Raw genomic sequence first — 13,475 nt, forward strand, 5'->3', positions numbered from 1 at the left:
AACTAGCAATCTGAGTACTCCTGGCTTGTGTGAAACTTGAAAGCATTTATTTATAGCTCTTGAGAGTAAATACAGGATGGTCGAAAGACGTTCCCTTTGTTACTTGAATAGGCCCGTTGAACTCTTAGGCAACGTGTGCATGGCTTACAAGCAGAATCCGTATGGCACACTATATTGTGCTGTGATAATATAGTGCATTTTACATGTCTAGTAATATTAGGAACAATCCCTATATCGGATAGTGTCCAGTTGGCGACGTGCTATTTTCCGCTACATTAGTCCATGGTCGCACCTGCCTATTGCTTCCTAATGCTATATTAGGATAGGCAAACTGAGAAGGAGGGGGGGGGGGGGGGGTTCCTAGTGCCTGGAAACCCCCTCCAAGTTTGGGGCACTGTATAATTGAGGTGGCTGGACCCTGCCCCCGCTTTACATAACTCTGCTTGAAAAGGGAGAGCTGCATGCTCCTAACAGTAGTGCACGCAGCATTGCCCATGTATATTATGGGGATAGGAAGAGTTGGAGAGCAGCCAAGCAATGTCTAAATTTATAGCCACGCCCCCATGCATGCTGGTCACGTCCACTGGCGGCGTGGTGTGGAAACCCCCCTCTACAAATCCTGCGTTTGCCCCTCATTAATAAAACCTTTTATCTTAAAGAACGTCAACATAAAGAACAAAAAAGTTATATGATTAATGTACGGAACACTCTGGTTCGGGGAATTCCGTCAGTCATTGTTTTACTGCAGTGACCAGTGTAGGCGGCCTATAGGGGGCAGTTTGTTACTTCTCAGTTGTGACCTAATATCAGGTTAGGGTCACAATCTCCTTTTTGTAGCCTTTGTCTTATTAACAGAGCTGTGGCCTCTACTCTACCTGCTGTTGTGTTTGAGGCGTCACCAGCTCACGTGTAATGCCTACACAGAGCCATGTAAAGAGACTGTAGGCTTTTAACAAAAAAGGACATTGAAGAGGGGGAAAAAAAAGGTCTTTAGTTTAGAATACCATCATAAAAGCTTCTTAGTCTGTTTGCTGAGCCAGTGATTGCCAAGTTAGGTGGCTGTTTATCTCCTGGCATGTGTTCAGGCTTCTGATGTCATGGTGACCTGCTGAAAATAAAAAGTGCAAGCGAAACTGGGCTAACCCACCTAAACAAACAGAGCGTTCTTTTATATGAATAGATTTTTTTTTCCTTCCTACAGATCATTGAGAATAGAGGGGGTGGATGCTGAGGTGATTCCTCTAATGCATGACTAGCGAGTTCCTTTTTAATTCCTAAACCCATTTGCCCAAATTCGGCCTAATGAGTAATTGATGAGTGGTTCAGGGTTTCTGTGGGAGTGGAGACTGTGACCGGTACTAGTCGGAGTTGCAGCTCAGCAAGAAATATTTGGATTAGTTTTTAAAGGGGCAGTGATTGATTAACAGCTGGTGGACAAACTAGTACCCACCATGTGATCCGGTTTAATCTGCTTATCGGGGAGCTCCATACTCTTAGTCCTTTCACATATGCATAAAACACTTTGTACATTGTGAAACACTTGCATATGTTATGATGGGTAGACATTTTCAGGCTTCTGCATATATGTCAGTGCAATGTAAGTACAAAGCAGGGGTTTGTTTTGTTTTTCAAGACCTGTCTTTGTAAAGGTAGGATTTGGGATCTTAACATTCTGGAAGTAATAAATTTTCTTGTACCTCGAGCATGTTTGTAAAAGAGATGTAGGCTAAATTTGTTCGGGCTGCATTGGTTTATATGCACATGTGAATGAGCCCTTTGTTTTCACACGTTAAATGTATCAATCCAATTAGTGCCTAGACTAATCTATCCGAACAGAAGACCCTTCCTTTTCTACATAGAAATTGGCAATCAAACACTTTTTTTTGTTTTGTATGTTGTTGTAACATTGTTGCAGCTTTTTGCAGAATAGTTTATTGCAATGGAGAAGTTTCTGTTTTTCAAACACAAGGCAGCAGAAAAAAGGAAAACAATGTTTCCAGTTGAAGATTATACTTTTAAATATGAACTGATACATTTTGAAATCTATAGTTTAACAAATTAAAAATGTCCCTGAAGAACACATAGATCTTCAATGATTTTTACAGGTTCTTGAAAATATTAACTTCATTTCATATACATATTTACATATTAACCCTGTCAACTGGATTAATGCCATTTAAAATCCTTTTTAGGGTTTGAAATATTTTGTGCACCTCAAAGGTCTTGTCCACTTTCAAATAATTTTATTGTATCTGCACATAACCTCCTGCGACCTTACCTAAATATATTGCTTCATTCTGTTTCTCACAAAGGCTTTTATTTCGTCCAGAGTCGCTTAATGTTGCTTTTGGTACACAGCGATCAGTAAACGTAAAGCCATATAATACTCTGGTGATATTTTAGTAGCATACATATGTAAAGGTTGTCCTTTCCAATGTTTAAGCATAGATTTAATTTCTTACTATGGGACAAGAAAAGTCTTTGTGGTTAGAGTAGGGGGGAGCTAGTCGCACAACCTCTTCGGCCTCGGGGCCAAAAAAGTGCGCTTAAATTTTGTTGGGTTTCGTCAACAATTCAGCAGTGTCTAGGCCGATAATGTTACAAGTATATCTTTTTATCTTTTCCAGCTATGAACCAACAGAGACTGAGCCAGAGCGCGCCGGTGAAATCCCCTCCGCCCCTCGCTCCGCAGAGCCCCCAGAGTACGGTCATGGGAGGTGGGGGGAACCAGCAGCAGATGAGGCTTCAGCAGCTTCAGATGGAGAAAGAGCGTCTACGACTCAAGCACCAAGAACTGCTTCGGCAGGTGAGGCCACAGGTTAGAAGACTGCATTTTGTTATTCTCTACGTGTTTGTCCTGTTGTCTATGTGTAATGGTAGTGCGGTGTAGGTCGGGTTAGTGGGGTAAAGATATCTCGATTTGTGGCCATCTTCGTCTTTGTATGGTCTAGGCGACGTCTAGCGCCTTTAATTTATTTGGAGTGTGTAAGTTCTTCGGTGCTGGTGTTGACTGGCCAATTGGATCACTGTGCTCCCTATAAGTTAATATCTTGGTGCAAGTCTCCTTGCCCTTGGCTCTTTGCTTCAGTTTAGGTGCTAGATGCATTATGCCATTTATTGGTGTCTTTCTTTATTAATCTTCATAATCCAGCTGCAACAGTGGTAGGCCAAGATTCCGTGTCGCCCTAGATATCCATATGCACAACTATCTGTTCCGAGGACTAAAGAGAAATTGGGATACAATCGACCCCACTGTGCATCTATTTGGTGACCATACTCCAGTTAGGCAGGATTTTTTGTTATTTTTTTGTTTGTTTGTTTGGTTTTTTTTAACCACCAAAAATCTGTAACGTCCCTCCAGAAAGAAAGATGTATAATGGAGTCCAGAAAATGTATCTAGATGGGCAGGGGGTGGCTGGCAAGACTCGACTCAGCAGCCTATTTTAAAGGGTGGAAAAAATGCAGGTAGTCAAGTAACTGAGCCCAAGGTAGCCCACTATGGGAGCGGCCCGGGTGGCAGATGCCCCCCAACCCCTGTAGATGGCTATGTTTTATAAGGTTTGTCAACTTGACGATGGACCCACATAACGTATATCAAGCACATATTTTTTTTTTATAACATATGCAAAGTCTGTTTCCTGCTTTTATGACTATACAATAGGATTAGAATATTTAAATGTTGTACTTTTGTGGTAAATTCCTAGTGTCCCACTTGTTTTTCTTCCTTTTACAGCAGGCCTGGCCAACCTGTGGCTCTCCATGTGTTGTGAAACTACAACCCCCAGCATGCTTTGCCAATAGATAGCCAGCTGATAGCTGGCAGAGCATGCTAAGGGCTTGTAGTGTCACAACACCTGTAGAGACACATGTTGGTCAGGCCTGTGTTTCAGTATATGTAAAGCAGCAAGAATTTAAAGAAGAAGAAAAATCCACTCCGGTTTGACAAGTTTCTGGCTGAAAAACCAGTCTTAATGCAGAAATAACTTTAGCATCCAGTGCACATTATTTGCAAGTTGTTTTTGTTACCTAGTTACAGTGAAACACTAGTATGTGAGAGCACAGGTTTAGCTCTCGCCCATGGGATCAGTAGCTTAGTGCAGGCTCCAGTGGAGTCAGGATGGTCCCTTTAACTTCAGCCAGTATGTGTGACTGTTGCATTTAAATGGCCTTATTTAGAATCAATAACAACAAAAAAACACCAGATGTTCCATGTAACTCCACGTATAATGAAGAGATGGACAAATAATGTATAGTCCAGCAGCCAGTGTCCCAAATCTCGGAGTCAGCAGGATCCTTCAAGGGACCAGTGAAAATACATTTTACTGGCATCAAATAGAGGACTCCCAATAGTAAGGTGTCAGCAGTAATATTTTGTTTCTTAAATAATTTTGCACATTGGCTACCTGGTTTCTGAAATTTGGCAGGCTAAGTTATGGTCTCTTTATGGTATAATAGATTTAAGATACTCTAACGTCTGTTTATTTTTGGTCTGTCTTTGGATAAAAAAAAAATTTCTTTGGGAGAAAATATATTTGTTTTGTGCGCATCAAGCCCACTGTGGCCCCCTAGACTTCTTCCCATCCTTCAGCCCTTTAACCAAATATCTGAAAATGGTGAAGTATTTCTATCTGCAGTACAGAGGGTAGGAGAAGGTTTTATGTAGGAAGACAACAACAAGGACAATGGTGGGGCTTCACATGGGCTCTAACGGTTCTCTACAGTGTAAGCTGTCACGGACCGTACACAAAGCTTTCCTATGCAAATGTTTATGAACATTTCTTTAATGTTTTTGGTGTAGCCTAACCTCACCATCCTTATCCATTTAAGGCCAGTCTAGAGCCAAATTCCTGTTTGAAAACAGCAGATCGGAAGAAACCTGTCCCTTAAGGGATGTCCTTCATGTCTGAATGATGAAGATTAGAGCATATAACGATACAAACATTCCATAAAGCAATCTACTGTGTTTGGGTGATGTCTGTAATATTGGACTAGGTCTTTATCGAATTTAATAGTACACAGGGTTACTTATCTTTGCAGGAACTCGCTCTTCGTAGCCAAATACCAACCATGGAGCAAGATGGCGGGTCTCAAAACCCTGTCTGTTCGTCTGGAATAACTCAGGAGCTCCGGACAATGACCATGAACAGCTCGGATCCTTTCCTCAACAGGTATGTAGTGTTTCTAGCTAGGCGCCCACCTATGGGTTAGTAATGGTAAGCAATCATTGTTATTTACACTGGTGATTGACGATCTATAGGGCTTATCCCTTTCTGATCGAAAGATGACCTGTCTCCAGGTCCTTTGTTGTTTTCCTGCTTTACTGCTTAGTGGCTCTTGTACTTTGTTGTTGGCTTAGAAAAACACATGATCCTGTTTGCCCAGGAAGATGAGTTCAATCCATTCCTCTTTTCAGGAGTTATGCTCTCTCCTAGGCTGGCTTTGTTCTCTATACCTCACAGGAAGCGAGCTAGAAGTGAGCACAGTGCCGCCTAGAGCTGTGCCTGTAGAGAGCGCTCTTTACCTGTACCTCATTGCTCTCTCTGAAGCAGGGTCTGGCCACAAAGGCATGGCCCTGTTCATGAAGGACTTAAGCCACACAGAAGGTTCTTTTTAACCACTGAGTGTGTAATAAAAGGAATCGCCCTGTCTGGACCCCACAATGGTTTATAAAGCATGTTGGTGATCCCTACGTAAGTTGAGGTCTACCCAATGCACTGCTGAAACCGCTCATTACATAAGTGGCGCATATTGGATGGATCCTGATCTATAGATCTTGTCCTACGGTGATGAAGAAGGAACCTAGTCCTTGTTCTCTTGCCGATGCCATTGTACAACGTCTTCCTCTATTACTGTGCGCTGCGTTTGTGTAGACTTTAGCTTTTCTCTGTTCTATCCTGACCCAAACGTTGCTGGTTTGTACTTGCAGCGGCACATATCACTCCAGGGATGAGAGTACAGACAGTGGATTAAGCATGAGTAGTTACAGCGTACCCAGAACTCCCGATGATTTCCTCAACAGCGTGGATGAAATGGACACAGGTCAGTTGGCTTTGAGCGTAATCTAGATTTTCACACAAATGAAGAAGAAAATATTTGTCTTTAGTGCTTGCTAGTTTGATATGTAAGAACACATTGTATAGATGCATTAATAGACTGTATAGAGTGAACCATCTATACAGATGGGCCTAAGATAAGTATTAGGTAGAATATTGGATGTCCCTTGACATCTGGGATAAATTTATTTTATGTTGGAATATTCCAATTAATAGCAAAGTTTTGTCTGTGCACTGTTTACTACATTACATTCTGCTCCAACTGTATATTTAAATAAGATCACTTGTTACCCCCCCCCCCCCCCAAGAGACTTCCTAGATTTTACTTCTATTTTTTTTTTCTTTCTACTCCCATCTGGTCATGCAGACCAGGAGCAATATATTTATATGTAAAGGGAAAATAATCAGGTTCACGTCTTTTAGTTTTAATAATCCAGAAACTATTTGTGTGGCGCGATCCACATGACTGGTAAATTCCATCAATAATTGGGTATTATCCCAGGCACTAGGCTCAATATCCATAGTTTCTAAAAGCCTATTTGTGCCCTGCTATCAATCTAACTTAAACGCCGCAGCAAGACTGATCTTCCTCTCTCACCGCTCCACATCTGCTGCACCACTTTGCAAATCCCTACACTGGGTTCTGTGTTCTCCAGAATCCAATTCCAATTACTCACCCTTACCTACAAAGTCCTCAAAAACACCACCCCTTCATACATCTCAAATCTCATATAAAAATACTATCCTTCTCATCCTCCTAGAGCTACCTCTGACCTGCGCCTTGTGTCGTCTCTGGTACCTTTTTTACAGTTCTATTTCACTCTCTACTATCTGGTAACTTTTCCATATTGGGAGGTTGAAATACTAAATTGTATATGTGGGCACAAATTGTTTTATAAAACCAGCTTTATTATACAGATGGAGCACGATTGTCATATGATGTGTTGATCGCCCAGTTCACCTGTAACCGCGCCAGACTTCAGTAATATGACCCTTTTTTCTTTCTCTATTAAGTGTGTTGGGTTGGTACGGCTTGATTGCTCAGTTTGTCCAGAACAATCATACTCCATCTGTATGTCGCTGCTGCAAAATTCCGTTTTAATGATCGTTTGCATATTTAGGGCTGAATTCACAAAAGTGGCGGATGTTTAAAAAAACACAAAAACAAACAACAAATGTTTCCAGTGAAATTCACAAATGTGTAATGAAATTTTTTACCACCTTAATTTTATGCTGTCAAAGCGGTCTTCAAAATTGGGTGTGGTTTAATATTCACCAGAATAATCATGTGTTTTGTCTTTTTGTTTATGCATGTTTTAATTGCTTTAATAAAGGTGAAGAAGTAGAGTACATTCTGTCACCTGTTACTGATTATGGGATCTGAGGTTTTCCACTCGGCCACAGTGGGACTCGATAATGTTACTGTGAGCCTCCAGGAATAGGCATCTTCTCTGACTAGTTTATGGTCCATCAGACAGTATCAGCCATTCAAAGTGTCACACATTGTGTATGTTTAAAGTATAATTAGTGCCTGTACACACACTGTTCCCATTGCCCGGGGTCGATTACCAACAGGATAAAAGTCGGGCATCGGATTAGTCCTGTCCGCTCCTTAACTGTAACGTCATACAATTCCTGTTTCTGGCTGGAGCCGTGAGACCAACCACACAGCACCTAGAAAAATAGCTGCAAGTAGCCGCTCCTGATTTGGAACACTGGGAAGGGAGAGTTTTCAACCTACACTGGAGTGTTGGTCTAACGATTGTCTAACTCTGACAATTGCCCAATTCTTTAAGGCTAGTTTGAACACCATAAACTTTTTTTGTGAATTCAGTTCTCGGTGTTTATGGCCATAAATCTAGTCTATATAGACAGTTTCAAGGGTAATATGTATTTTTCTTTTCTTTCTATTCTCCTCAGGTGATGCAATCAACCAAAGTAGTATGCCCTCCCAACAGAACCGGTTCCCCGACTATTTGGAAGCACTTCCAGGAACTAATGTAGACCTTGGTACGCTCGAGGGGGAAGCGATGAATGTGGAAGGCGAGGAACTCATGCCGAGTCTACAAGAAGCTTTGAGTTCCGACATCCTTAACGACATGGAGTCTGTCCTGGCGGGCACCAAACTGGATAAAGAGAGTTTCCTCACATGGTTATAGAGGCCTCTACAAAACTGCTTCCAAAATCTCTTGAAGGATTTTGTCAATCGGGAGTGCCTGTAACTTTGGAGCAAAACTCAGCCACTTGGCAGACTATCGCGTTGTGCACCAGACGAACAAACTTTCAAAGACCTTACTTTTCTTTTTTTTTTTTTTTTTTCTCGTTTTAGTATTTTTTTCTCTTCACCCATTGCTGCTTTGTTATTGCAAACACTTTTTTTTTTTTTTTTTCACCATTGAGAGCCTGAGATATCAACCACATTTTGGATTTCATTGCTGCCTTCAAGTATTTTTGTGTAAGGAGATTGGGAAGTGTTGGGCAATACTTAATACAATTAGATCCTCCAGTTTTCCCATGTGATACATGTAAATATCATGCAGTATAATCTTTCTTCCCTTTCCTACAGATATATATATACCATACAGGATTACCTACCCTATCAGTCTAGTGAGATATTAACTGTTATATAAGTAACTATTGCATGATCGTCTCTTCCCCTTCCTCCAGGATCCCCTTAAAGGGGTTCTCTAACTTCCAAAGACTGTTATTGCTTTCTGCACACCCTCCTACAACGTTTACTAAATGCCTTGCTTTATATTTTGGATTTCTCTTATATTATGAGGCAGAGGGATTTGTTTTATTTGTCCTGGGATCTGACACTGCTTTGCTCCCTCGAAAAGCTAAAGCAGCATATTTATTAAATATTGAAAGAGGGCCTGCGTAAGCAAATAAGTCATTTGAAGGCGTAACCCCACCTGGTTTAAGGAAATCGATATGGATCCCATAATCTTTATTTAATGTAATCCATGGTTGTTTTTTTTGATATATTGGTTTAACATATGTGCAGTCTTTTTTTTGTTTGGGTCAGTGCAAGATGGTTTAAAGTTAATATTGAGTGAATATGTAAGTTTGTTACTTGGAATTTGTTTAAATGCTGACGGAACAGGCAAAGTGTGATGGTGCCAACATCTGATTTTGGCAGTCTGACAATTGTGTTTTTATACTTTGTGAGGATTTGGTGGGGGGGAGGGGGATAAAGAGGAGTTTATAGAATGTGGTTTTATTACTGGCAAATAGAATTTTAGTTTTGACATTTACCGAACAAATCATTCAACCTACCTCTCCTGTCTTTTTAACAAAACAAAAAAATAAACAAAAAAAAAAATGCCTTTTTACGTGACCTTCAAAGCTCTAGTATATATTTGTATTAAGGGCTTGTTTTATTTTTATTATTGCCAACAAATTGCCAGACCGGGATTTTAATCTTTTTTTTTTTTTTTAAAAGGGGTCCTTTGCCCGTACAAATTGTGAATATATAGAATTTGCTCTACCACATGAAGCAAATATTTTATTGTTGTATCTTTTTTTCTTTTTTTAAAAAAATCTGTTCCACACATGAATCTCGGAGTGTCCTTGCAATCGGGGTGGATGCCTTTTTGCCTGACTTTTTGTATTTGAATATTAAATGATCATGTCTTACTGTACACCTAATTGTTTTTTTTATTAGAAAATTAAACAATAGCGAATTGTAAAAGTTATTGTCTTTACATTTCCTCTAATGCTATTTGCTAGTCAGACAAAAAAATAACTTTATCATGATCTTCAAATTAGCCTGCAGTAGGCGATAGGTGTTTTTGGATTTTAAGGGATCGGTTTAGCTCCGTAGATCTATATACAAAGCCGCAACCTACCCAAAGTATTTTTTTCACATCCTTTTAAACTACAAACACTATTTAGCTGAAGTGGTCTGAAGGTGAAAATGTACTCAACTGTTTTATCATGCGCTTTTCCTTTTACAAGAGTATTGATGGATACGGTTTTGGAATCCAGTGTTTTGTTTATAAAATTGCGAATTGATTACCTTCTGTAAGGTGTTTCATGGGGCTAACAACCGTTTTAGAGGTATCCATTTTTTGGGGGGCAAACCAATATTTGTCATACTGCAGCCTTGGGTATGACATATTCAGTAATGTCGGTGGTTCTTAATGAGCAGGATAGGTTATGTTTTCCTCAGTGACCCACTAAATCGCTACCTCCACTTGGGCAACAGGACGGCTTTAGAGCGGAAAACTATAGGGAGTATACTCCTCTAGGTAGCAATTTGGAATGTAAAAATCTCAGTAGAGGTGTGGGATGATATAGATATATATATATATATAGATAGAGATATATATATATATATATATATATATATATATATATCTGACAACCCGATATCTAGTAAATAATGAAAGCAAATATTTGCTGCTGTTTAGTGATGTCATACACACACAGTCACCAAGCACCTCCTACTGACACTGCTCTACCATTCAATAAAGAGGGAAATGTCAGTGACAGTGTGAAAGTTTTATCCAGAAAAGTCCAGATCCCAGTATCGGTGGGGGGGCTCTAGCAGTCCTAGGCACTACTGAGCAGCAAGGCAAGTTTCAATGCAGCTCTCCAAATTGGAGCAAAATTCCGCAATGCCTGTACTGTAATTATTAAGCTCCTATCGAAGCATATAGTGGGTATAAAGATAATGGTATATGCTTAATACCGTAAACAAAAGTATGCTGATTATCATCTAGAGTGTGAACTTAGTAACTAGTATTCCGATGTTATCGAACAGGAAGTAAATGCACACGCCACAACAATTTTTGTACATGCGTTTAATGGAGCTCTGGTTGGTGGTCCGTTTGAGCATAAAGAGTAGCACGAAGTCTTTGGGAGGAGAGGGATGGACTGGGAAGGGTGAGACTTCTCAGTGTCCTGTAAACTGCGCAGCCCAAATAGTTGAGGTTCTGCTGCTGGTTTCATGGGAATATGATCTCAATCTTTTAATTGTTATAAAAGGTTTCCTTGGTAATTTGGTAACCTAGTTCTTAAAATGATCAATGAACATGTGCGTTGCTTGTAAAATCTGCCATATTGTATATGGGCATAATGTGACTCTAAATTGCTGCACCTGAAGGCTCAAAAGGTGGGAGGGAGCTTAAATCTAGCAATTGCCATCAAAATATGAAAAACTTTAGTTATTTTGTAATTTTTTTTGCTCATATAAAAGCTCCTAATGAGTGTTCTGTATTTAAGCTAGAAATATATATTTTGAAATTCTTCAGTGGGTTCCCCCCCCCCACGCATATAAATTGGACATTATAAGGCTGATTTTTGTATCCACTTCCCCTATTTTATTTTACCCTTTTGGTTCTTAAAGAGTCTATCTGATACTTTTACCTGCTGTTCATACATTCGGTCCCCTCCACTCTTATCATCTACCAGATGACGGTGGGTTTGGCATCATCTGTGTGAATAGAATTATACTTAAAGTAGAGCAATGCCTATGAAATACAATATAATACCATGTCCCTGACAGAACAAGTGCAAAGAAAAGTATGCTTCTAATACAATCTAGATTTTCTTAAATATTTTGTTGACGGTTCCTAAGGATTATGGCACTGGTGCGTTATGGAGTTTAATTACAAAATCATCAGTCATTTGTAAGCTGTCCATCTTGCTTTCTAAGATTAATTTTCAGAAACATGGCACCATAAATTTAATTTATTTAAAGCAAGTGTAATATTCCTTTCCACAACACTGCCATGTTTTGCACACAGCGCTATAGGTCTAGTTTCAGAAGGTTAAATGCGCCCTTTTATTTACACACTACAGTCTATACCTCCTCTTTAAGCTATGAAATGCCCACATTGTGGCCACTTACCTAATATGTGCTCCAATATTATACTGTGTTCTAATTTGATGCAACAGTTTAACGTCCAAGAGCCTTTTACGGAGCTTGTTAACATGCGTTTTGTGCATTTTGATTTCAACATCTATTGTGGTCACATGGGCGCTTAAAAGGCCAGGGCTTTTTTCCACTGGAAAAGAGCAACGTTCAGAAGCTCCGTTGCTCCCAAGCTGATGGGTTGAATGTCTCGGAGCTTTTTTCCTGTCGACGACTAGGCTCAGAAGCATATACAGAGCTTAATCGCTCTGGTGTGATGGGGATGGAGCTCTTGCTCCTCTACACTTCAACCTATCATCAACAAAACCAAATAAGCGCCATCAATACTGCATATATGCTGACAGAAAAACTGCTAGCTTTTAAAGTGAACATGTGACCCTACACTATGGGGTGGATTTCCTGCCAGATTCCATGACCTTGTGTGACCTTGTGACATGCTATGAACGTGGAGGGCCCAGTCTCACAGGCGCTAGGAAAACGGTTATATGCAGGTCATGTATTCATGATTTCAGTGTCGGGAGCCATTTTGTTGGTTAAGTTTCTGTTGTGACATCGTTATGTCATGAAGGGCAGAGAGGTTGAAGGATGGTCTGCTTTCTCATATTGGTTGAGTCCACAAAATGTCTTCCTCCTCTGTGTGTAGATAATAAATGCACCTTTATGATATGTATGTACAACAGAACAGGTTTGCATTTACGATGTGATGTGTTCCTGGATTATAAGTGCCACAACGATCCTGCTCCAGTACAGGATACATTTGAACGTAGACTATATGTAGCAAATAGACATTTTATTTTTAATTTTAATGTAGAGTTGCGTATATAGCATCTCAAGTGTTAGGTTCTATTATTGAAGTTTCCGGTACTGGCTCAGTGCTGCGGAGCTGTGTAAATAGATCATTCTTATACATTGTACTTTTGTTGTTCTATTTAGTCTTGGTATGTTGTGACTCCCCCCACCCATTTATAAACCGTTTAATCACTTATGGTTTTTCAAGGAAAAATTGCTGTGTTTTTTTGGGCTTTTTTTTTGCTTTTTTTTTTTTAGATCTTCTGTCATTAGTATAGTATGTTTCTCACCCAAAAACCAAAGAAAATATTTGGCATGTAAGTTAGTATTTGTGTGCATATTTGTAAATCTACGTTTAGCACGGTTTGTTAAATTTGGCATTTACAATATTTACATCCATGATCTGTTAGTTTGTAGAGGGTAGAAGTATGTGAGTGGTAACGTGGAGGAGTTGGGTTCTGGTGCGTTTTGGCCGTCACAATCCACGCTTTTGAAAAAATAAAAAAAAATGAATTACCACCAGAGGCCAAACTGAATTTCAACGCCAACCGTATCAAAATTATAGATCGGCATCCAGGAGAGATGCACAACGCTTTCTGCTGCAGTGTTTTTAACCTTGCCTTGTGCTGGTAGGCTGTTGGTCAAATAAAAGATTTAACGGTTTGAAGAGTGCATGCTGTGACAGTGGAAGCAGCGGGTTTGTGGGGTGAAGAAATAGCAGAATGCAGCTTATAAAGTAACGAGGAACTAGT

General features: G+C 39.9%; 1 protein-coding gene across 5 annotated transcripts in view; it reads left to right on the forward strand.

The window, feature by feature from the left end:
• The window catches only part of YAP1 (Yes1 associated transcriptional regulator), a 55,066-nt gene extending 45,315 nt beyond the window's left edge, over positions 1-9,751 (forward strand). For 2 of the 5 annotated variants that reach the window (XM_075198786.1, XM_075198788.1), the window contains 4 exons: positions 2,628-2,806; positions 5,038-5,168; positions 5,927-6,039; positions 7,974-9,751. In XM_075198786.1, the coding sequence (XP_075054887.1) occupies positions 2,628-2,806; positions 5,038-5,168; positions 5,927-6,039; positions 7,974-8,212 (662 nt within the window). In that variant the 3' untranslated portion in view covers positions 8,213-9,751. Of the gene's footprint in view, positions 1-2,627; positions 2,819-5,037; positions 5,169-5,926; positions 6,040-6,971; positions 7,036-7,973 lie in introns of all 5 variants that reach the window. The other 3 variants (XM_075198787.1, XM_075198785.1, XM_075198789.1) reach the window with 2 other exon arrangements.
• Positions 9,752-13,475: the final 3,724 nt, after the last annotated feature.

The sequence above is a fragment of the Mixophyes fleayi genome, chromosome 2, assembly GCF_038048845.1.
Source record: "Mixophyes fleayi isolate aMixFle1 chromosome 2, aMixFle1.hap1, whole genome shotgun sequence".
In the NCBI taxonomy this organism is placed as follows: domain Eukaryota; kingdom Metazoa; phylum Chordata; class Amphibia; order Anura; family Limnodynastidae; genus Mixophyes; species Mixophyes fleayi.